The following is a 24,561-nucleotide window of genomic DNA, read 5'->3' as shown; positions in this document are numbered from 1 at the left end:
CTTTTGCATTATTATTTTCTCACCTCGTGCACTGGACAGGAAGTGGTCAGACTGCTGCACAGCTGCAGGTAACTGGTAACTTTGTTCTGTGACATTTATGGCCAGACTGTATGATACTGTCTTCTAAAGAGACAGATTTTCTCTCATGTGACATTCTGGATGGAAAAACATGTCATACAATAGGATTCAATGGAACAGTCGATGGTGTTGTTGCTTTTTTTTAAAAATGTGCCAAAGGGTGGCCTGCAGGGAGTTTGCAGCAGATAGGCAAATCCATAAGATCTAACCCAAGAGATAACAGAGGCAGCCTCACACCACACACACACACACACACACACACACACACACACACACACACACACACACACACACACACAAAGACACTCATTACTTAGAGAGGAAGTGTTCAGTTATAGACAAATGCTTATGTCACAACCAGAGCAGCTGAAGTCCCCCCAAACACACACACACACACACACTCACACTCACATCCACACCCTGAGTCAGATGCTTGGTGTCTCTCTCTCTCTGAACTTCAGTGCCGCTCTCACTCGGCCAGCAGCAGAAACTCACACTGAGACTCAGAACAAACACAATTCACCACTCGGTCCTCGGATCGCTCCACTCTGAGAGGACTGTTGCTGCAGAGATGGTGAGTACAACTTCATAACTGGTTACAACTTTAATTCAGTCACCTTCGTGATCCATGCATCTCTTTAAAGGGGATTTGATAAATTGCCAGTTCATCAGAAATAAGTTTTTCTTTGCGAGACTGTTGGGAAGTCTTATTGTTGTGCAAACTAGCGTTGTTTTGTTTGATTGGTTGTTTGAGTGATTTGATGAACAATTTCTAAGTTATTCTTATTAAAATCCCATCTTATCATGATTTTCTTGTACATTTGTTTATATGTAGACTTTAAAAAGGTTATGTCATGATGAAATCATCTAAAGTCACAGCTTTTATTAGCAGGGCATCTTGTCCTTCACCTTTTCTCTCTTATTTTTGAGCAAAGGTGTTTCAGTGAGCTTTCTCAGCATTTTATTCGACTTTAACTGTAATTAGACCTAAAAATGTTCTGTTTGCAAAAATAAATAAATAAAGATGATCTAATAATTCAGGTATTCCTAACCATGACAGCTGTGTCTTTAGAAGCTCTTGCACTAGTGCATGCTGGGAGGGAATTCCAGTATGTGACAAAATTTAGGGCTTTACAAAATTGCAACTGCTGTGCAGCTGCAAGAATTTTGTACAGAATATTAAGCAATTTTGTTACCTCTCCGTGACTGAGAAACAGAAGTACTAAGAGGAAACTTTCCTCTCTGTGTGCATTCTTCTTTTTTCATAAATATTTTTAGTCACATCTGAGGGCTGGTGTTGAAACACTTCAGCTCTGTGGGATGTTACTGGCAGTGACACTGACGTGATATTCCCCTATAAATACTTTTAGCTGGTAACACAATCTCCTAAGATAAACTTTCTCTGAGACCACAAAGGTGACTGAGATAAAGGCGTCAAAGCTAATCTAACTACTCATCCAATACAGAAGGTTTCAAATGAGTGAGTCATATAGTAAACCGGCTCTTCTACAGCTTACAAATGATCAGTTGAATGTTAACAGATAAATAACCTGTATTAAATGTGTTCTTTATAGTATTAAAGTTTATTACACACCAGATTGTGTACGAGGAATCATCAAAGATGGTTTCTACATTACGATAGTTGGAATTTTTTTCATTTTTGAGATTAGGTTTGAGAAGGCCATTCAGGAAATCAAGTAAAATACCACAGTCTCAGTAAAGCCCCAAAATAAGGTTTCTAATTTAAATAACATTGAGCAGTTTTCTGCTCCTCTGCCCTACTGTTTGAAAGGGAATTACAACGGTCGTAAACAACCCTGCTGTAGTTAGTGCTAACAACGAGCTAACGCTAACATGAGCCAACTAATACTAAAATAAACCACAAAGTAAAAGAATTCACATTGTTGGACAAAAAATATTATTACTTACAAGTCCAGCAGCAACAAAGCCAGGTCACTATCAGTCCATGATTTTGTAGCCTCCTTTAGCTCCCTCAAGGTCGTGCCGATATTCACTCTGGTTTTAGCTCTTTGCTTCGCCTCCAAAGACATTGCTGTCTTACTTTTAGGCCCAGGCTCCACCTGTCAACAGAAAAAGCAAACATTTTCTTTTTCTTCTTCTTGTGCTTTTTATCGGTGATTAGCAAACTCAAAATGCTAACCACTAGCATTACAGCTAACAGCCACAAAGCAGGTAAAAAAAAACTTCCCTCAGGACATCTACCTGCTCCACAAAACTATTACATGTAGTTTTTGGTCTGCAGAGCACTGCAGAGTGGTGTCAAACATAAAACCAGTCAAATTTCTAACACAACAATCACTGAGATCAATGTTAAAGTTCTAGTTTAAAAAGTTTTTGTTACTTTGGTATTTTCCATCACCTTTGAGTACAGCAAAATGTTATTGAATGAAAACATTCAAAAAATTTAAATGCCACTTGAACACCAATATTCATACTGACTTTAAAAGCTAATTACTTTAAATGCCATTAGTTTCCTGTTCACCGTTACACTTCACCCCCTGCTGTGTATTTTAGTCCTCCTCTCTTTTTACTGCTGTGGAGCAGGAACAGGAGAAACTGAGCTTTTATCTCCACTTCCTGGTGAAGTTTCTGCCCCAGCCAAACCAGCCTTTAGAATAGGTGCGGCTGCTGCTTTGTCTGTCTGTTTGGAAGCTGTTGCCAGCTTGAAAACATCCTGATAGGTCAGTGACCTTGTTCATATGACAAACTGTCATTTGAACAGTCAATTCTGAAGAGCTCCATGGCCTTTTTGGTTCAGTCCTACAGTCAGTGTAAACGTTAACCTGTTTTCTGTGTCGCTGAGAGGGTCTGCTTGAACTTAAGATAGAAATGTGTTTGATAGTCAACCCTCCTCCAGCACTGCAAATATTTAGTTTTGGCACATTTAGCTAATTTGCAACATTATGTGGCTAACTGCACTGACCCAGGCAAACCAGGAAGTTGGTGCAAACTGTAGTTTGAGAAGTAGATGTTATTTTTTCCTTGTGTAACTGTAACAACCTGCAATAAAGAAGAAAAACATTATATATCATCTGGTTGACTTAAAATGTCCTTCTGTTTGATGTCCTTTGTGACCAGATAAAAAGCAAAAACATATCTTTTGTCATACTTTTCAGCAGAGCGTCTTCTCTGTCATGTATGCTTTAAAACATTTTAAAAGCACTGATTAACTGCACACTAGAACCCATGGTTACTGATGTTTGTGAGTCTGTGTATGAGAATAATGTTTAAACGATGCATAAAATTATTGCATGTTTACATACGTTGCATAACTAGTGACATCATCACGAAAATGTTATAAATGCCAGTGTTACTAAACTCTATGACTAGTTTTGGTTCTTATTTGCACATAATGCATCAGAATCTTCCAGTCCACACTCACTAAACACTTTATTAGAAACACCTTCCTAGTACAAGGTTGGACCTCCTTTTTCTTCTTTTCACTGCTTTAATTTTTCATGTCAGATTCAACAAGATGTTGTAAACATTCCTGAGGTTCTGGTCCATGTTGGCATGATAACATTTCACAGTTCCATCCATGATGAGAATCTCTCTCTTTGAGAGGTGCTATATAAAATATCTTCTACTTCTTCTTCTTCTTCTTCTTCTTCTTCTTCTTCTAAAAGTTCGACTGGACAGAGATCTGCAGATTGTGGAGGTCATTAGGGTCGAGTGAACTCATCGTCATGTTCTAGAAACCTGCTATGATCTGAGCTTTGTAGCATGGTGCATTATCCTGCTGGAAGTAGCCATCAGAAGATGGGTTCATGTGATCATAAAGGGATGGACCTGTGAACTCAACAAAGCATTTTCATCCACACAGCTGCTGATCCTGATTCTTTTCAAATCATCTCTAAGAGACATTTTAGAGTCTCAAATTAAACTGAACACACATGTTTTGGATGTGGAGAGCACCCACTCACACATGAGGAGAACATGCTAACTCCCCTGCAAAAAGGCTGTTGCCAGGCTTTGAACCTGCAACCTTCTAACTGGGAAGCAAAGTTTCTTCTTCATTCTACTGATCAGTTTGACTTTCAGCAAGTCATCTCCAACAGCTCTAGGTGCTGGCAGCATTGCCTTACTCCCTTGTGATTGGCTGATTAGCTGTTTGTGTTTAAAAGCAACAGAACAGACGTGACAAAGAGTCTGGCGAGGGTAGCGTACAGATGTTGATTGACTGTTTGTGTTTCTGTGTCTTGACCCTGTTGACAGCTGAACATTTTCAAACTCAAACATGTGGTTTGAACTGTTTGAGTCACAAACAGACACGAGCAGCTGCTTTGAACATTTTGAGTGATCTAGAGAGGCAGGAAAAAAACTGATTGTTAAAAAGATTTCTAATAAAAAATGCATGAAAAAACAGCTTGAAAGCAGTAAAAACTATAGCGTGAGAGGAAATATGCTAATGTTTGAGTGTTTCAACTTTCTGTTCCTATTTTGTTGTTATTTGAAGTGTCTGAACATCTTTTTTGTGTTCATTCCCATTTTCCCTTGCCCTTCAGTTTTGCTTTCTTTTTGTCTTAAGATCAAGCCAAGACCAGTTTTAGTTTTCCTCTGATTTACTGTTTGTGACATTTTAAACTATTTTGAATCAGTCTTCCTCTGATTGTTTTTTTTCTCTCTCAATCTTATAGGATAGCAAAGCTGATGTAAAGGCAATGAGGGCTCGTTTCCAAGCGGGTGGGGCGAGCACTGAAGACACTTCCTCTACATCTCTTGGACGCCCAAAACAACCCGTGCAATCCACTCTCTCTGGTCCAACCGCCCAGCGTAAGCCTGTTTCAGGGAGCCTATCAGGGGGTTTACCTCCCAAACCATCTACTTTGAAAGCCACACCATCCAGTAAAAATGACACAGACATCACTGAACCAAACAAAATTAAAGCCATGGCTAACAGGTTTGGCCCCTCCCAAGATGAGTCCTTGTCCCCCAACAAAGCTGTTATTACTAATAAACTGCAGTCAACCTTGAAGCCAACTTTTCCCCAAACTCCTGATGCCAAAGGCTATGCACAGAAATCTCCTCTGAACAAACCCAGTTCTGAAATCAAACCCGTGCTCCCAAAGCCTCCAGGGGTACCAACATCCAAGCCCAGTTGGATGAAAGAGGACACCAATGGGGTTACAGCCTCAAACACCACCACCAACCAGCCCATATTACCAAACTTGCAACAAAAACCAATCAGCAACGTCCGAAAAATGTGGCAGCAGAGTGAAGACCAGGGAGATGCAAACGCAGAGACAGCGAACAAACCTCCGCCTCAAGTAAATGTTTCTTCTAAGCCGACCTCGAACTTCAAATCTGCTCAGAATATGTTCAACAAGGAGAAAGACATGTCTGAGTCGACAGAGAGCAGCATGGCCAGCAAACGGCCCTTTGCTGCTAGCAGCACTTTCCCTCCTCCTGCTCCTCCGGCCAGTAAAAAGCCAAGCATTAAAAAGCCAACGAAGTTTCCTCCTCAGGCCAATGGGACAAACGACGAGGCTGGACCAAAGCGTAACCCACTCCCTAACAGCTTAGCGTTGGGTCCCGCTCCTGCTAAACCAAACCGTCCTCCCAAAGTAGAACTGGAGCACTTTAAACACGGTGCCGAGGCCTCTGAGAATGGTAAGTAAGATAGAAATGTTTTTTTTTCTTCTTGTGAGCACAAAACAAACAAGGCAAAAACCCTTGAGCACAGAAGTTATTAATTGCCAGCCCCTAAAAGGGTAAAGTCACACTTTCGTGTTCCTCAAAAACACGGGATAGACACAAATAACCTACCTTATCAACTTCTTGCAGCATGCTTCAAACTGCATGTCGAATTCTTAGAGTAACATAATGTAACCAATTCATGCAGACTTTGTGTTCTTCAGGGTTATGCTGGATTGTTTAAACAACTTAAGTTTTCATTAACATCTTAGAAATTCTGCTTTTTTCTTCATAATGTGCAATGTAAAACAAATGAATGCCAAGCACCTATGGTATAAAGTGAAGAGGCTGAGTCGTTTGGCTTTTTATTGCAGTTGTCATGTTGGGTGGCAATTTCTTGACTCACAACATGCAGAATCAATTCTCGGAAACAGGTAAGTGAAAAAAAGGTTTTATTTTAAAACGAGAAACTAAGAGGAGTAACAGGGAACAGAAGAAGCTCTGCGGTGGTCGCAGGATTCCAGGGCAAGATTCTGAGGAGGGAAACAAGAGTGAATATCCGGTGGGAATAATTGGAGAATTTGTAGTTAGGCGGGAGCTTACTCTTTTCCGGCAGAGACAAAATGTATGGGGAGGGGTTGGTCTGGCCCGGGTGAGCTGCGGAGATCCAGAAGGCGATGAAAAACTGTTCATCCAGAGATGAGGTAGGAGCGGAGGTTGGTGAGGGCAGGTGAGCAGCTGAGAGCGGGCGGCCAGGGGAGGAGACAGCGTGATCTGGGTTGCAGGAGTCCGAGCTGGTTATGGAGATGGTGGAGTGTGGAGCGAAACCGGAGAGGAGCAGGGAAGAGTAGTCAGGGCTTTTCTGGCGGCAGATTTTCCAGCAAAATTCACAGGATCTAGTAAGTACACGGGAACTAGCAAAAACACAGGATCGAGACAGGTTAGAGGCTAGAGCTACCCAAACAGAGTAATCATCCGGCGTGGTGTAGTGTCACACTGCTTCTTAAATCCCCTGGGCCTTGATGACAGGATCAGCTGCAGCTGGTAGCTCTCAGACACGCCCACCTGCAGACAAGGCTCGGAGAAAAACAGGGTTACAGACAGGCAGCTCACCATGGACCATGACAGCAGTATTTAGAATTAAGCCAAACAACCCAGACAAAAATAAATGCTGCACTTTCAATAAACAAATCAGAACATTAGCGTTTAGGTTGTTAATCCTAGGACCGATGCCATCGTTTGCAGCTCCTGTTTTTTTTTTAGCAACCATTAAACAAACACATTAGTAGACAGCAATTAGTAAACTCAGACTTTCGTTTTACATTAGATAGAATAGAATAGAATAGAATAGAATAGAATAGCTTACTGATGAAACACGGGGGAAACTCACTTGTTACAGCACTTAGAGAATAATTTGAAGATAAATAACAAAGGTACATGTATGTACACATGGGCAGTAAACTAGTATTGTAACCTTCAACCACTAAAAACCATGAATAAAAACAAAAAACGTGGGTTCCAGAACTATGTAGCATACTGTAAGGGACACAGACATACTATGTAAATCCGGTATTGCACAGGTATTCAGCGTGTACTGAGTATTGCATTGATGTTATTGTGTAACAGGATAATGCCAGTACCAGTTAAACTGAGGAGCTGAACATTCTTGCTGCAGAGGGGATGAATGACCTACGGTAGTGTTCTTTTTAAATCTGGGATGTCTCAGTCTGCCTCTGAAGGAGCTGTCCATGGTCTCCACAGTGGAATGCAGAGGGTGGGAGTTTTTTTTTTAGGTCATCTTCCCTGGCATCCTCCTTTCACACGTCTCCTCAACTGAATCTAGTGGACAGGCCAGAACGGAGCTAGCTTTCTGAACTAACTTGTTTAGTCTCTTCCTGTCTCAGTCAGAGCTGCCTGCATCACAAAGACATCACAACAAACCAAATAAACAAGTATTATTTTACAAGAGTGGGGATAAGATTAAGTCATCTTTCAGAAACAAACTTCTCAAGCTTCTCAGTAAGATAAAAGCTACCATGGAAAATTTGGCTAACAAATTTGCTATAAACATTTTCATGCCTCTTAACAATGTTCTAGCACAGTATAGCTATACATTTATTGTGGAGATTAAAAAAATAATAAATTAATAAAGCTGTTCTCTTGCATTTGTCTAAAAAACCTTTGCCAATAACATGTTTCGAAACAAAAGTAATCATTGGATCATCTAGTTGTTGGGCTTGCCATACTTCCACACTTTCCTGGGTCCTCCATTCATTACGCACACATGTATTTAACAACAGAACACCACTGGTGTGAGGGGTTCGCCGCTCAATGAAATCAGAAAAGGAGAAATAGATCAGTGTTTCTTCTGATCTGATCACTGTTGGTCATTCTAGCTTGTACTGCATGTCTAGCTTGTCCAGTGGCTCTCAACGAGGAGTCAGTCAGGTTTCAGTTAAACACTTTTCACTAAAAAAGACTAAATACCAACAGGAAAATATTGCAGCTCTGTTGTTTATTCAACAGATGCATGAGCATTAAGCTGTGTCTCAGTAAAGATGACTAATGAAACTTTAGATACATCTATGGTTTATTGCAATGAGTAAATGTTATAATAAAAATGTAATCAAACAAACAAAAATTTTCTTACTGGTGCTAAAAGCTTAAAAGAAAAAGACAGGATTAGGATTGAAAAGGAAAGCTCACCTCCTTCCAGCCACAAAATGCAGGTATGGGTGAAAGGGCGACGGTAGATCAGGGGTTAGGAGTTCAACAGTTGTGTCCGTGGGCAGCCTCACTTCTGTCAGCGTGCTCCAGGGCAGCTGTGGCTACGATGTACCTCATCACCATCAGTGTGTGAATGACGGTGATGAGTCCCTGACTTAGAAAAACGATATGCAAAGGTGCAATATTATTAATTATATCTTTATCAAATACTTTTTTCCATTTGGTGCAACACCCGTCATTTATTTATCTTATTTATTTTTTTGTGTCTCTAACAGCTGATTGTTTCATGTCTTGAAGCATTTCTTAAAGCTGAGCCATTCCTTGCCACGCTGTTGCTGTATCTTGTGGCTGTGGTGAGAGGAAGGTCCCTCAGTTTGTTGTCTCAAGTGCACTTCCTTTCCTGTGTGTCACACGGACTGCAGTGTTGTGTCTGAGCGGTTTGCTTCAGTTTATCATGCTAGAAGTGTGATAAAGAACTTGCTTCATAAGTCACTGTGGTTTAGGTGACATTAGCAACATTTAATCTGAACTTTCCTGGTAAAATTTAGGTTATGAACCAAGCTGCAATGCAAAATTAAATAAATAATACAGTTGATCTGATCAGATGATATTTAACAGAATCTAAAATTTAGAGTTCAGAAGTTTCTAAAATTGCTTCCATGATGAAAAGGCTGCTTTGTTCAAATTTTCTGATAAGAGGCAGAAGTTAGAGAAACACACTTATTTCCTCTATTCGGCCTGGCCAACTTCCCCGTCCAGTTTCTCCTTTCTCCTCCCCCCTTGATGGCTGAGCCGGTTTCGCCACATGAGGAAGTGAGTTTCTGCAAACAGGGATCTATTTAAACAAGAGGTTGTATGTGTGCACCCCAAACTGAGTTCATTTTTCTGTCAGCATGGTCCTAGCTCAATGAATACATCCAAAATTAGAACATTCCTGATGCTTTTGTTTATTTAGGATTATGTTCATGCTGGAGTGGACTTTTCTCTTTAATACAGCAGCCATTCAGACGTCACAGCAGGAAACATGCAGGTGTAATAATGAAGGCTGCATTCCACTTTTAAACGATATTCCTGTTGTGAAGGTTACCAGGGAGCTAAAAGGAACAAAGTCATGCCATTTGTTATATATGTGATTTTTAGTCTTTGTTTAAACAAATGTCTGAAATGAAACTATGAATAAATGTACTGAACCTAAACTTACTTTAAGCTTTTTTTCGAATACTTAATCTTGTGCATGTGAAGGTTTCAATATAACAAGTGACTGACTAATTTGCTGGTTTAGGTTGTATTTTTATGATAGGTGAGTTTAACACACATGTTGTGTCTTGTTTCTTAATTCAAAATTAAACAAGGTTCCAATTGGCATTAAACAAGGGACACATGTTCCATTTCACTGCAGAGGGAATGCAGTGTGTTAACTGGGCCGCATTCCACTCCTGCAGTGAGTTTTGGTGCCTAACTTGGCTGCATTGGTCAACATTTAGAACCCTCTACCCACCAAATGGAATGCCCCTTGTTTATGCATTCTCTGCTTCTGCAAGTCAAACTGTCTGCTAGGAAATAACCCTAAAGCAAGGTTCAAATATATCATTTATTTATTTATTTTTTAGCCAAACACACGGGACACAATAACAATGAGCCATTTAAAACGGTGATTATACCTCTAGGTTTGTTGTTGCAACACTTGCTAATGCAAATTGTTGAAAAAATGTTTTTGCTGCTTCTGCGTGCGGTGATGTACAACTGCCTCCAGATCAACACTGTAAACACCAAGCAGCTGCTGGTTGACTTCTACAGGCATAGACACCCTCTACTGCAACAACTGAACATGCAGGGTACATGCTGTGGAGAGCTACATTTACCTTTGGGTTACCTAAGCTGGACTGGACTCAGAATACTAACACACTTTCCTGCTACCTGCCGGGAAGGCTCAGGTCTTCTGGAGTACAGGGACCGCTCCTGAAGACCTTTTATGACTCTGTAGTGGCATCAGCTTTCTTTTACGATGTGGTCTACAGGGGCAGCATCTCCGCTGGAGACAGGAAGCGACTGAACAGGCTGATACGGAGGACAAGCTCTGTTCTAGGATGCTCTCTGGACCCAGTGGAGGTGGTGTGTGAGAGAAGGATGCTAGATAAGCTATCGTCACCGCTGGATAACAGCTCCCACCTCATGCAGGAGACATAATTGAGCTTATCTTAAAAACATGTTTTTGTTGCTTCTGGACACGTCCAACCTATTTGTATCTATATATTTATTTTCAGGTATAAATAGCCAACTCTTCTAGGGATAAATGACATTATCTATCTATCTCACTATATGTGAATGAAAGCAGGTATGACAGTCAGGAGGAGGCGTCATCTTTGACTTGTTTTTGCTGTCTCTTACTTTCAAAGGTCCTGGTTTTAAGAAACCCACTGCCCCACCTCCTCCAGCTGCTCACCCCATTACTCAGAAAAGTCATGTGATCCCCACCCAGTCCCTGCCACCACCACTGCCCAATCTGCCCCCGAGGGATCCTGGAATCATGTAAGTCCTACAATAAAAACGTGTTAGATAAAAGCTAAAAACATGAAGAGCTTTTCTCATCCTAACTGTGCTCTTCAGAATCCAGGAAGACGTTTATGATGATGTTGACTCTGCAGTTCCTCCTCCTCTGCCTTCAGGTTCGCTAAATGTCTTAGAACTTGTTCAAATTTCTAAAAGTTCTCAATGTCATTTTGTTGAACACAATATGAAATCTTGTTGTAATGTTGATTTTTCTGTCTCTGGATTGCAGCTCACCCGAGTCAGAAGCCTTTGAAGGTGAGACCTGCAGCGTTAGAATGACTTTGCTTGAGCCACAGCTGGGAGACTGTTACCACAAAGCTAGAATTGTACAAGAGGTGGCCGCAGCATAAATAATCCAAATCTAGACATATGTCACTAAATGTATTCACACAATTAAACAAACATTTGTGTTTGTTAAATAAGTTCAAACACACGAAGGAAAAAAGATTTTTGTTGCAAGTTAGGAAAATTTCTAAACCTCCCTAGAAGTAAAGTTTGTTGAAATGTGTTTTGAGAGTTGTCTAATTCAGTCATTTCACACTATTTTTTCTCTTTTGTGTTCTGTTTGCTTAGAACGAAAGTGAAAGTGAAGATGAAACATATGAAGATCTGGATGACCGATGGTGAGAAAATGTCCTTGGTCATTTTTAAACGAGGATGGGGTGTAAGGGGAAGAAATCTGAAGTGGGAGTTGGGCATAACTGAAATCAATTACAAATGTATTCTCTCTTTTTTTTCATGTCAAAGCACAGTTGGTTTTAAATCCCAAAATACCACCATGATGCATTTCTCAAACAATTTTACCTGGATCTGTCATCTGCACAATAACAAGATACATGAAGCAGGATGTTTAAAAATAATTATATTTTATGATTGTGCACACTTAACCATCAGCTTAATAAAAGAAAAGATAAAGACACATCATTAAAGGCACACTTGGCTGTTCGGCTTGCTTTTAGCACCTCCATTTAGTGGAACCAAAAGGGAAACGTATCTCCTCGCTGTGCGGTCGTCTTTTTAACACCTTACGCCGGGATCACACTATGCGACTTTTGGCTGTTGCACAGTGTTCATGTCACAGTGGGAACTCCAGAAAGGTGACACACTGTACGACAAAAAATTCCAGTGAGACTGCACGACGTCTCGCTCTAGCAGGACACGCTATGTCATGAGCGCATGTCCCGAAAGCATACGTCACGAAGCAGAGTGATAACAAAAAAAAAGATTTAAAAAAGTGCCACCGTTAAGGTTTCTTTTTAGAGTCATGACTCAGCACATCTTCCTTAAAGAGGAAAACCCTCGCTTTGGCGTCAGACTCTAGCTGCGAGACTCCTTTTTCCCTTCTTCCAGATGACCAGTTGAGCTGTCTACTGGATATTCGTCCTTCTCATCCTCCTTTAACCCTTTGATGCATAATGGTCACTACAGTGGACAGGTACTTAAAATTGTTATTTATTTATTTTTGCTATTAAGCACAGCTGTTGAAGACTTTATTGCATGTGAGTCCTTCCATTTGGACTTCAGTAAGTCAAGCCACCATATTTCATGTTCAGAATGCACATTGTCCACTGAGATGGACATGTAATAAAGTATTTGTAAATTAACAAAATGTTACAAAAAATATTTGTTGAAATTTGTTTCATTCACACCTAAAGATAAATGAAAAAAATTGTTTAAAAAAATCATGGTTGAAGATTTCATAATTCATGCATCAGAGGGTTAAACATAAAAATTCACTAAACTACAGGGAAGTAACAATCAGTCACAGATCGCTCCAATAAAGTTTTACCGTGTTCACTATCACTGTTTACTCCGCAGCTCCGCTTCGTGACAGCTCATCTCACCTGCTGTCACTGGGCGGAGCTTCCTCTGTCCTTCTGCAGCAAAACGCTTCTGAACCATCCTTATCAGCTGAATATGTGAAATTTCCACCAACAGCAAAGGGATCTCATGTTTTTGTGTTTTATTTTTTATGTTCCTGAGCACATCTCCTCTCAGCTCTCACAGATCACAAAATCACCGTTTTCACAATTTAGCTGAGAGGTGCTTTAGAAATAAAGGTTACTTACAGTAAAGGGTCATTTTAACACAAACTGGCTCAAGAAAATTATCTAAAATATGAAAAAGTAGCATAATAGTATGCCTTTAAACAAAAACAAAACAGACTACACACGTTTTTTCTAATTTGCATGTAGAAATATGTTCATCAGAGGCATCTTAAGTGACTTGCTGACATTTTATTGGGTTTGTGATCTCAACAGGGAAGAAGCTGAGAAGCAAGAAAAAAAGAAGGAGGATAAAGAGGAGAAAAGGCGACTGGAGGCTGCGAAGAAAGAGCAAAAAGAACGAGAGAGGAAGGAGCAAGATGCAAAGAAGAAGTTCAAAGTGAGTGAAGTAGACTGAAAACCTCTGTGGTATGTTCTGACTGTGTTGCTTTTCTAACTGCATTTTTGGTTCTTTTTTAAAACACAGAAAAGTTTTCTTTTTTACCTTGCTGCTGACAGTTTCGTTCGCGACTGCGAACTTCCTCAGAGCTCATGCTGATGGGGGCGTCACTTCCTACTCCGTTTATCTGCGGGCAGCGGAGGACGTTGTCGCCCTCTGCTGCCCGCTCTCCCCTCTCCGATGATGCAGTCCCATCCTCTGTTGCCCGCGGATAAACGGAGTAGGAAGTGACACCCCCATCAGCGTCAGCTCTGAGGAAGTTCGCAGTCGTGAACGAAATTGTCAGCAGCAAGGTAAAAAAGAAACCTTTTCTGTGGTTTAAAAAAGAACCAACAATGCAGACTGAAAACCTGCCAGGAGATCACAAATAAATGAATTAACTCATTTTTTTCCCGATTTTTGATTCTTTTGTGTCTGCATGTGTGCGATAGCTGGTCGGACCTCTGGAGGTCATTCAGAAGGGAAAGGCTCTCTTAGACTGCAGAGGAGGGAAAGTGGACCTGGCTACGAAGCAAGGAGACCATCTGGACATCATACGTGTTCAGGGCAATCCAGAGGGAAAATGGTTGGCACGATCTCAAGATGGCTCGTGTATGTTTCCAATTAAATCCTTTCTGTTCCCTTTTTCTCTTAGTTTCTTCTTCTTTTTTTATGTCAAAATTTGATGAATCATGTGTTTTTACTACACAGATCTGTGATTATCTGATGCTCATCGGTTTAATTTTTGCCTACAGTTGGCTATGTTAAAACAACCTCAGTGGAAATTGACTTCAACTCACTGAAGAGCCATCCAGCTCCGCCGCCGTCATATGATCCTGAAGTCTATGATGACATCGATGTGGCCTCGTCAGACAGCAGGTACCTAAAGAGCCAGATTATCGATTTGTCCAGACCAGTATCACCATGCAAACAAAACATTTAAACACAAGGTGGAAGAGTTTTACAGAAAGAGACTTTATTTTTATTAAATTTTGTTTCTTTCTGCAGTGGAATCAAAGGACCAGCAGGTAAAATCTGATCAAAATACAGTTGACTTGATTTTTATTTAATCAATATAAATCATTAAAATCCACTATTACATGATTCCTGTTGTTGCTCTAGTTGTCCTCCCTCCCCTACCGGACGAAGGGGGGGAAATATACGACGATGTGGTTGATCCAAGTATGGAAGTCAGGTAGAAACTCCCTTGTTTTCTTTTGTTTTTTAAAGCAAAAAGTGTTTCATCACAATTGACATGAACTCACATGATCAAAATAAAAGCAGAAGAAGAAGAACGATGCACAGATGATGTTTTTTATTGTCCGGTGACCTTCCAGTTCCCTTGACTCGGGGTCCTCCCTCGTGAGACCCAAAAGCTTCCTGCGGATGTTTGACCGAAAGACGCGCTGTGCCAGCTCTAAAGTGTAAAATACACTCATTAGTAAGACTGATCGCAGATCTTCTGTCCACTGTCCCTAAAGTTTCAGACGTCTCTAGTGTCTAACACTCTCCTGAAATGACCCTTTAACATTTTCCTCACAACCCAGCCCTGAGTCACCCTCCGCTCCTTGGTCTGAATAAATCTAAGGAACCTTAATCCCTAATCTCTTTTTCTAATCTCTACCAATTTGGAGGATTTCTGCATGATATGTGAAAGACATTAACTGTTGTTTAAAATTGTACTAACTAGCACACATGTTAACTAACCAACGATGAACAAAAGTGGAATTCTTGTTGATTTATTCATGACGTTTGTTGCTGTCAGATAAAAATCTTGTATCTCCATTTTTCACCGTTTTCTTGTACAAAAAGAAAATCAGCTCTTTGTGGCTTTGTGAAAAAGAGCTTCTAACTTATCTTTGTAACTGAATTAGAGAAAAGTAAGAAAAATATGAGATTGTTTTCTCTTTGAATGCAGATTTTGTAAATACAGATTTTGTGTGAATGGAACCAAAAAATCTGTAACTGTGAAGGTCCTTAATTATCTGTACAGAAACAAAATACAAGCCTTCACCATGAGAATGAACTTTAATTAAAAAATATGTTTGTCTTTGAGAATCCACAGAAGTATTTGTCCAAATCTGGACCAATATGAAAATAGGATTTTCTGATATATTTTTGGAGATAGAAGGTATGAATCTCTCAGTGATGTATTGAAAGCATATGATTTCTGAAACATCTTGTGTTTTCGTTGTGCCAGAGTGCCTCCACCGAGCCAGTTTACTGCAGATGGGAGTTCAGGTACACATACTTATAATTACAACATGATATAAGATTACAAGTGCCAGATACAGATTCAGATATTAAAGGCTACGCTGAAATTGTTTGATTCTGTTTCAAAGGGTTTCGGTTGTTGTGAATTAGCTGAAATGCACTCACACACATTATGTGTGTGTGCGTGTGTGCGTGCGTATGCATGTGTGTGTGTGTGTGTGTGTGTGTGTGTGTGTGTGTGTGTGTGTGTGTGTGTGTGTGTGTGTGTGTGTGTGTGTGTGTGTGTGTGTGTTATGCAGAACGGTCTGGAGGAGTGATTGATGAGGATATATACGATGATGTTGACTCTCAAATTGCACCTCCTCTACCCCCCCTCATCAGGTACAGCTAAACAAATACAAGACAGTTATTAAAAACTTATGTTTCTAATTTATTCACTACATTGTTAGTGATTCACTGTCCTAATTGGGGCCATTTGTGTGTCAAGCCTTCCAGGTATGAAAGGCAGAAATAAGGCTGAAGACACTGACCCAAAGAAGCAGAAAAAGTTTGAGAAAGAGGAGAAGGACTTCAGGAAAAAGTTTAAGGTTTGGCACTTTTCTGTGTTTTCAACATTTTCATTAATCTTTTCCAGTCTGACAAAACAACAATTTCAACAAATCTGTTGCAGTATGAAGGGGAGATAAAGGTTCTGAACCAAGTCAACATCATCCCTACACTCAGCCAAAAGAAATGGAGCGGAAAAGATCTGCCTGTAAAAGCTGGAGAGAAACTTGATGTCATTGATAAAGCTCATGATGACAAGTGGATCTGTCGGAATGAGGACGGCAAACGTAAATATTTTTTTTAACTGGTTATCATCCAAAATCAGAAATATGCACTTGTTTGTTTTACGCACATTTACTGGAAAGCCATCCTATAAATGTAAATATATGGTCTGGCCATGACCCACTGAAACAACCCAATCTACGGTTGTCTCCGCACGCACAGATCAGAGCAATGAACAAGAAAGAAGAAGAAGAAAATATCATTTCTATAGCGCCTCTCAAGATAAAAATCACAAGTCGCTTCACAAAAACAAAAAATGTAAAAATATAAAAAATAATTTAGAAAATGGTTAAAAATATATTTAAAATGAGCAAAAAATAGACAATTGTGATTAAAAAAATGTTAAGAAAGAGAGAGAGAGTGAATAGGAAAGAGGAAAATCAGTGGATCCTGAGGAAGGTGGTATAGGTGGGGAAAGCAGAATAAAGAGAAAGTGGTGAAGAAGGTCATACAAAAGCCAGCTTGAACAAGTGAGTCTTCAGCTGCTTTTTAAAGGAGACCACTGAGTCCACTGATCTCAGGCTCAGGGGGAGAGAGTTCCAGAGTCTGGGGGCCACAGCAGCAAATGATCTGTCACCTTTGGTCTTTAGCCTGGTGCTGCACAACCAGTAGGCTTTGATCACTGGACCTCAGGGACCTGCTGGGGGTGTAGGGACTAAGAAGATCACCAATGTAAGATGGTGCTTGTCCATGTAAGGCCCTATAGACCAGAACCAGGATCTTGAAACGAACCCTGAAGTTGACTGGCAGCCAGTGAAGCTGGAGGAGAAGCGGGGTGATGTGGGTGTGTTTGGAGGACTTGGTCAGAAGCCGAGCACAGGCATTGTGAACCACCTGTAGACGGTTCAGGGAGGTTCTGCTCAGACACGTGAAAAGAGAGTTACAGTAGTCTAAACGTGAGGAGATGAAGGTGTGGATAACTGTCTCAAGTTCAGAGTGGGACAGAATGGGACTCAGCTTTACAATGTTCCTGAGATGGAAGAAGGAAGAGCAAACAAGAGAACTGACATGAGAATCCAGAGTGAGAGCTGGGTCAAAGGTCATGCTAAGATTCCTGACGGAAGGTCAACAACTTGAAGTATTCATCGCTATGTTAACCCATTACCGGTGCAGTCGGGCGTACACCGTAGAAGAAGAACAAGGAGCAAAAACATTATTTTGCTAAATAAATAACTTAAGTATCAGCTCATGTCTCAAAGACTGACTCAAGTCTAAATTGTCCAGTGCGGATGACAAAGTCTTTCAAACAAGCGCCATTCCTGAGCTCACACCATATTTGTAGTTTTTCTCTGTCACAGCTCTAGCATTAAAGCAATGGTAAATTTAAAAAAACTAATTAGCTTCAAACATTTTTCATGCCTCCTATAGCTATAAATATATTATGGAGATTTTAAAAAAGTGCTCCTCTCACATTTGTCCAAAAAACACCTTTCGGACCGAAAGCAACCATTGGACCATCCGGTTGTCGGTCTTGCCGAACCACCGCACTGCACTTTCCTGCGTCCTCCACTCATTACACACTCAGGTATTTAGCAACAGAACACCACTGTGAGAGGTTTTCTGCTCAATAACTTCAGAGAAGGAGCAAAAGCTGCTACCACATCAACTTTAAGACAAACTACCAGAGTCCCAAAAAGAGAGGCACCATTTGAAGTCACAGACAGCAAAATATGTTTGGATGTTAAACATTGGTGTCACATGTTTAGCACTATCTCAATTCAATTCAATTCATTTATATAGTGCCAAATCATGGCAAGAGTCATCTCAAGGCACTTCACAAAGTAAACATTCAATACAGTTCAGTTCATCCTCGTATCCTCTGGCATTGTGGGTCTCCAGTTCCAGCAGAAGTGCCTCAGGGAAAATACCCGAGGGGAGGGGTGAGTGTTCTGTAACCACGTTTGCAATCAAAACCTAGCTTGTTACCAGATTTGTTATAACAGCTTTAATCCCGCCCAACAAACATAAAGCGCTATGATTGGCAAGATACAACACTGTTCAGGCCAATGGTAGACCTGCTGAGGCTACAGTGATACGTGTCTAGATCTCTAGGCAACATTAATACTGATAATTTTTTAGAAATTTGATGTTAAAATGTTTTATTCCAAATTTGTTTTTTTTTTCAGTGGGTTATGTTTCAACCAGTCACATTGTGAATGCTGAGTAAGTACCACAAATACACACACACACACACACACACACACACACACACACACACACACACACACACACACACCTACACACACACACACACACACAGAGAGAGAGAGAGAGAGAGAGAGAGAGAGAGAGAGAGAGAGAGAGAGAGAGAGAGAGAGAGAGAGAGAGATGCCTAACCTGATCACTATGTTCTTCCCACAGTGATGGAGAAATATACGACGATATAGGTGTGGATGGTATGTTTTGCAACACATAATAGCTTAAAGTACAACTGATGGATTTCTGCTCAGCACTGAAGACAAACAAATTCTAATTTTATTTAATCTTCTTTTTATTTCAGATTGCATCTATGACAATGACTAAAGCTCCGATTAGGCCTGACAACACTGAACTTGTTTAATTTGACCTTGTGTTATTTATTGTTGATGGTATACATTGGGAGTTGCTGCAGGATTTTTTTTTATGTATAATTCATCAGTTAATATGTATATCCAGACATCTGGAGGACAGGCTAGCTTGAAGTATTTAGAACAATGCAATGCTTTTTTAAAGAGTTTGCAGCTGCAAAAGAAAATGAAAACAACCAAACTAAAGTAATTTTATTACTTGCAGGGAAATATGAATGAAAGCAACAGTATTTAATTATTTCTTTGTTTTCCTAACCTTTTTATGTATTTTGGATTGTCTTTAAACTCTACAGTCACAGTTTTTGACAAACTAATGAAGTTTGCTATTTATATTTAATACAAAATGTGCATTATGTTGTGATGTATTTTGGCAAAGTTAAACAGATTCAAAACAAAATGCCTTTAATATTTTCTAAATGAAATGAAAACCTAATTTTTAAAATTGTTTCACTCGGGTCTATTTTTAATAATTTGTGGAAGGCTTGAAACAGCTGCAGGAAGACAAGAAATGAAACCTTGAAGCTTTCATTAAATAATGTGACAAAAATAAACACATTTTTAGTACTTGCAAGCAAGATTCAAGAGGGTTCGGGGGAAAAAAGACACAAAAATTGTTTCTTTGGATGAAGACTTAAGAATGTCCAAGATGAGATAAGTTTCTATGCAGTTCATCCTATAAGAAGGGACTGAGTATCATCTAGTGTCAGCCTGGAGGAACTACATCATTGACACATTTTGCACATTTGAATTATAAGTCTGAGTCTTTAGGTAGCAGTTGAAAACTTTTTATGTGAAAAGAGTGAATCAGAAAGTTCTGCATCTTTGTCAAATGTCCATCTCACATTGGCCCTAATTAGTTATTTTACCCAACCGGACTTAGAGGGCTGATGTACTGCCTTAATTCCTGGTCTGTTGGCATTTTATTATAGTCTTTAAATTATTTATGACTGTAAATTTGTACTGGTAAAAAATAATTTGTGGCAAGGCAAACTTTCTGGAAATTGTGTGCTAATGGGTATAATGGAGAATATCATTTTAAATTTAAGTCAACTGTAATAAAAAGTTAAATTAAACAGTCGAAACAGAAACACTGATTATCTTTTAATTCTTTACTTTTGTTTCCTTACAACTTTCCAGAAAACAGTTTCATGTCTAAATGCATGTTTTCCTTATGTCGATGATGTTTTCATCGTCTGTATGTTTTTATATTTTGTCAAAACATATGACCAGAACCAATGTATATAACAAATGTTTTTAATATATTTTCTGTTGTCTCAATATCTGATTGCTGGTGAAAATATAAAAATTAAACACATATTAGTAAAACAAGAGAATTGTCTTATTTTGTAGTTAGTCTTATTTAGAAAGGGTACTTCCGTTTCAACCGGAAGTGTTGTGCTGACTGAATCCATCATGGTTCCTCCGGTCGCAGTGTCACCTGTCATCAAGGTAATAACATAAATAATTAAGTATCAACCTAGTTACTGTTGGACATGTGAACGAAATAAATTTACTCCAAACAACAGCTTCCTCCTCAGAACACGAACATTAATTAACTAACGTTAATAATGGTGGTTCTAGCAGCGGGCCAGCTAGTGTTTGCTAACAATGACATTGACACGCCGGTGAACTGTTGCTTCTCAAATCAGCTGCTAATCTGTGGGTTTTCCACATCTGGCAGGTGCTTGCATCTCTAGATTTGATTTATATTAACTGAGCAGCACTTAATACACCAAACCTATTGATGCTTAGGTAATATGTTGTATTTTAAAGGTAGAATGACTGACTTCCTTTTTTTTCTTCTTCGATGAATACCAATTGCTGCTTTTGTGTGCAACTCTCGTTCTGATTAAAAAGAAGTTACAAATACAGAATTTTTCTTTATCAATAAAAGTGCTAATATATGTTGTCAATGATTGGATTTTGGGGGCATAGTCATGTAACAGTGACGTACAATCTTTAGAGGTTTAGCTACACCTAATTTTAATCCGAAGATAATTAACACGCTCCTGCAGAAATGTGACCTGCTGAACGGGTAATTCAACCAATGAATCAGGTTAAATGAAGCAGTGAAATAACTAAAACATAACGCCACCGTCCCATCAACACCACTGTTTCTGTTGATAAAATATTAACAACAATAATATTTGAGTCTATTTTATTTATTTGCCTTTACTGACCAAAAGTTGTATACTAAATAATAAAATTATTTAAAAACTAAATGGCAAAAGCTTGTCAGAAGAAAATATATATTTTTACTTTATTTTCTTTCTTGAAGTTTCTCAAGAAAAGTTGATTTCCAGATGAACATACAAAGTTTATTTCATTACAGACAGCCAGATGGTCTGCCCTCCTGATCGGTGTGTTCTATGGGAAACAGAGGTTTGGTAAGTTTGTGTGTGCTTCTACAACAAAGGGCTTCTGTCAGTTGTCTGAGTTTTTTATAATTGCATTGTGCCGTATTAACCCTTTAAAATGAAGAAGGCTTATTTGTTGAGTGCCTTTGAAGAGGAAAATCACAATGTGCTTCACAAGCACAGCAAATAAAAAAAAAATAGCACCTGTTATTATGACAGATATTTAGACTTGAAATTTTAGTAAAACTGAATAAATATGACAGATTGTTTATTTTCATTTAGCTCAACGTCTTTATATATATATTAATTACTTGAAGTCTCGGGTCTTCCTGATTTTGGGTGAGATATTTTTTGTTCATAGAAAAACAAAAATTTTGTATTTTGTTAAGATTACCTGAAGCCCATCGCCGAGGAGGAGAGGAGGACTGAGGAAGCAGAGAAGAAGCTCCGAGAGGAGCAGGAACGCATCTACAAACAGCTGTCTGAAGGTAGCACAAGAATACACACACACACACACACACACACACACACACACACACACGCTTGTTCCAGTTGATTCAACTCTCGTTACTTTTCAATCAAAAATGTAACCTAGAGTGTCTTATCCCAAAATATGAAACCACGACTACAAAATTAAATATATAAAGAATTAATTTCAAGTTATACATAAAAAAATTTGCACCTTTTTTATTTGGGGTGCAATGGATCATCATTGATTCGTGATCTGTACGGATCTCTACGGTTCGGCACACACGCAGTTCACGGACCAGTCACATGGAGGGTGGAGGCGCTTCCATTTTAATCAAAAGGAGAAACGCACAGGGGTGGTCATGACGGAGGAGGAGAGGAGCTTGAAAAACCACCTGCATCGTTGCATCTGTATGGAGCATTTGGCTCCCCTGTAAAATACAACGATGATTCAAACGGCCTTCAGTCTGATGGCGCAGCACCGCACACACATTACTCCCATCGCTGTGAAAGGCGGGAGGTGGTGGTGCATGAAACATGCCTTGGACATAACAAAGGTGGCAGGACCTGTACATGTTAAGCACAAATCTGTAAAAGAGGACAAAATAAAAATAAACAGTGCATGAGAAAGGTGAGGAGATGAGTGAAAGCTGAACACGAAGGGAGAGCAACGAGCTGTGCCAGAGCGTCGGTACTGACACGCGATCGTTCATGTCAGCTCATTTCCTTTAAAGAGCAAGTCACCCCCAAATAAACTTTTTTTTGCTGATAAACTAAATAAACGAGTGTCTAATTGTGCTGCAGACACGTGTCGTCAATAATTTGGCACTTCAGTGCATCTTAGTTAAAATTTAAATATTCTGCCTAAAACTGGCAGTGTTGTGCCTTTGTCAGGTAAAAACTCTGCACTGTATTTTCATTTAAATCTGCCACCGCTATTGGCTAAGAGGTATGCTATGATGTAAACTGGTACATTATGATGTCACAATGCTGTCGTGAGCCTGTTTGTGTGTGTATTTGTTAGCGGCTCCGCCCTCTCGGTCTGCCAGGCAACAGCATGTGTTGCATTTTTCAAACATGAAGTGGGAGTGGCGTTAGACTCTGCTAGGGGTTGACTTGCTCTTTAATGTTTTCTGTCTTTTATTTGCACCTGATGCGTTTCACTGCTGTGGAGCGGGGCGCATCACCTTCTCCTCCGGTGACGCACCGATCACTGATGCGGCCGGCAAGCAGCGAGCACTCCGCTGTTTTTGCGGTCGGTAGATCTTTTAGAACTGCAGTTCAAAGGTAACTCATGAGGTGAATATATATGAAGCCAGGTAGCAGTTTCTCTTTAGGATTGAGAGGATATTCAGGAAGATAATAAACAGGCAGGACAGAAAAATAGTCAAATAAAAACAAGTTAGTTTTTGTACCTGGTGGTTGCAACAAACAGACACCATTGAAGGTAATCAGAAGTGAGGAACAGAAAAGGAAATAATTATTTTAATGTTTAGAGCAGCAGGAACTCCGAGAAGCTGCAGGCGCATCAGTGAGTTTGCGGCCGCTGCGCAGGGGGAGGGGGGAGAGGGCTGAAGCAGAAACTACCGTTGTTAAAAGAAATGTGTTTAACTTTGAAAATGTGGGCGCAATTTTAATTGTCAAAAACTCCAGCGAACCATTAGTTCATTTTGCTCAAATTGAAATTGAGGCCTGCCTCTAATACTGGCCCTCCTTCCAATAAAGGTCTGGAGCTTGATGAGCTTGAGTCAAATACAGGCCCGGGCCTGTATTAGAGGATTTACGGTATTTGTTTTTCTTTACATTTTCTTTATGATGATCCGAAAAACGATCTGCTTCTTGCCTGAAGACCGTGATGTGATCCGAACCGTGAGATTTTTGATCTGTCGCACCACAACTTTTTATCATTTACTTCAGCTGGTCAAAATAAAGTTTAATCAAAAATGGCTTATCTGGTTTTACAAATGAACTCGTCATATAAGTATGTCCTAATTGCTATTATGATAGTCATGCAACATTACATGAATAAAACATCCTTTCTTCTCGTTTTCTCCTTTTTGCAGATAATTCTGACACCATCCTCCAATGAACCCTTCGTGGACCAATGACAATACATTATAAACTCAATAAAAACACTACAAGTCATGTAATAACTGGTGTATTTGTGTGTTTTGTGTGATGTCCTGGACTAAAGCAACAAGTGATCATCTGAAAAATGTTCCACGGACCATCAAAGTTTAACTCATCAGCTGCATCCATATTAAATAAATGACACACAGCCTGGCCTTTCCTGTTACCTTTATGTGGGTTCTGTGTGTTTGTACACCTGAGAGATGAGCTTGGGTAAGGCATTGTTGTAATCCCAGCCTAGTTTAGCAGTAATCCCAGGATTGGGGTCAGGGACCAGTAGAAAGTGCAGTGTGGACAGAAGTTATCCCTCTATACTCTTGTGTAATATTTCATCCTTTGTTATGAACTCTGCATTAGATTCTAATATGACAAAAGCTGCAGTACTGAGAGGGTTCAGCTAAGGTGGCCAGTCTATTAATCTGCTAATTATCACAGGTGTTCATCTGTAAGTGTTTATTACACCTAAATGTTAGAAAATGTTGGTAAAGTTTTTTAAAAAGTCCAAGTTAAACATCCACGTGATTCTGATTAAGATCCATGTTCAGGTAGTCAGGCATCCGTTC

The 24,561-nt window shown here is 39.7% G+C and overlaps 2 protein-coding genes across 3 annotated transcripts; both read left to right on the top strand.

Annotated features, from left to right (window-relative positions):
* The first annotated feature begins 459 nt into the window (after positions 1 to 459).
* On the top strand, positions 460 to 20,374 carry fyb1b (FYN binding protein 1 b). Of its 2 annotated transcripts, XM_054744267.2 has the most exons (19): positions 460 to 652; positions 4,737 to 5,709; positions 10,857 to 10,989; positions 11,068 to 11,126; positions 11,240 to 11,265; positions 11,584 to 11,633; positions 13,272 to 13,395; positions 13,887 to 14,046; positions 14,190 to 14,313; positions 14,443 to 14,462; positions 14,557 to 14,629; positions 14,772 to 14,858; positions 15,635 to 15,675; positions 15,948 to 16,029; positions 16,136 to 16,235; positions 16,319 to 16,481; positions 18,603 to 18,639; positions 18,838 to 18,872; positions 18,977 to 20,374. In XM_054744267.2, exons 1-19 carry the CDS (start codon positions 650 to 652, stop codon positions 18,997 to 18,999), a joined length of 2,313 nt encoding a protein of 770 aa, XP_054600242.2. In that variant the 5' UTR covers positions 460 to 649; the 3' UTR covers positions 19,000 to 20,374. The 2 variants fall into 2 exon arrangements, with proteins under 2 accessions (XP_054600242.2, XP_054600244.2); XM_054744269.2 differs by lacking the exon at positions 14,772 to 14,858.
* Positions 20,375 to 24,021, top strand: atp5mea (ATP synthase membrane subunit ea). Its single transcript, XM_070552298.1, has 4 exons — positions 20,375 to 20,492; positions 21,376 to 21,430; positions 21,790 to 21,888; positions 23,932 to 24,021. The coding sequence occupies exons 1-4, from the start codon at positions 20,457 to 20,459 to the stop codon at positions 23,955 to 23,957; spliced, it is 216 nt and encodes a 71-aa protein (XP_070408399.1). The 5' UTR covers positions 20,375 to 20,456; the 3' UTR covers positions 23,958 to 24,021.
* The last annotated feature ends 540 nt before the right edge of the window (positions 24,022 to 24,561 follow it).

This window comes from Nothobranchius furzeri, chromosome 6, assembly GCF_043380555.1.
Source record: "Nothobranchius furzeri strain GRZ-AD chromosome 6, NfurGRZ-RIMD1, whole genome shotgun sequence".
NCBI lineage: Eukaryota > Metazoa > Chordata > Actinopteri > Cyprinodontiformes > Nothobranchiidae > Nothobranchius > Nothobranchius furzeri.
The sequence above is the reverse complement of the archived record's forward strand: the minus strand, read 5'-3'. Positions and strand labels throughout refer to the sequence as shown.

What these genes read in the sequence shown, in the direction of transcription:
- fyb1b (XM_054744267.2), top strand. An exon ending in TGCCGAGGCCTCTGAGAATG is followed by an intron (nt 5,710 to 10,856) that starts GTAAGTAAGATA and finishes TTACTTTCAAAG; the next exon opens with GTCCTGGTTTTAAGAAACCC. An exon ending in CGACGATATAGGTGTGGATG is followed by an intron (nt 18,873 to 18,976) that starts GTATGTTTTGCA and finishes TTTTTATTTCAG; the next exon opens with ATTGCATCTATGACAATGAC.
- atp5mea (XM_070552298.1), top strand. Translation starts at nt 20,457, where the DNA reads ATGGTTCCTCCGGTCGCAGTGTCACCTGTCATCAAG. An exon ending in CAGTGTCACCTGTCATCAAG is followed by an intron (nt 20,493 to 21,375) that starts GTAATAACATAA and finishes ATTTCATTACAG; the next exon opens with ACAGCCAGATGGTCTGCCCT. An exon ending in CTACAAACAGCTGTCTGAAG is followed by an intron (nt 21,889 to 23,931) that starts GTAGCACAAGAA and finishes TCCTTTTTGCAG; the next exon opens with ATAATTCTGACACCATCCTC.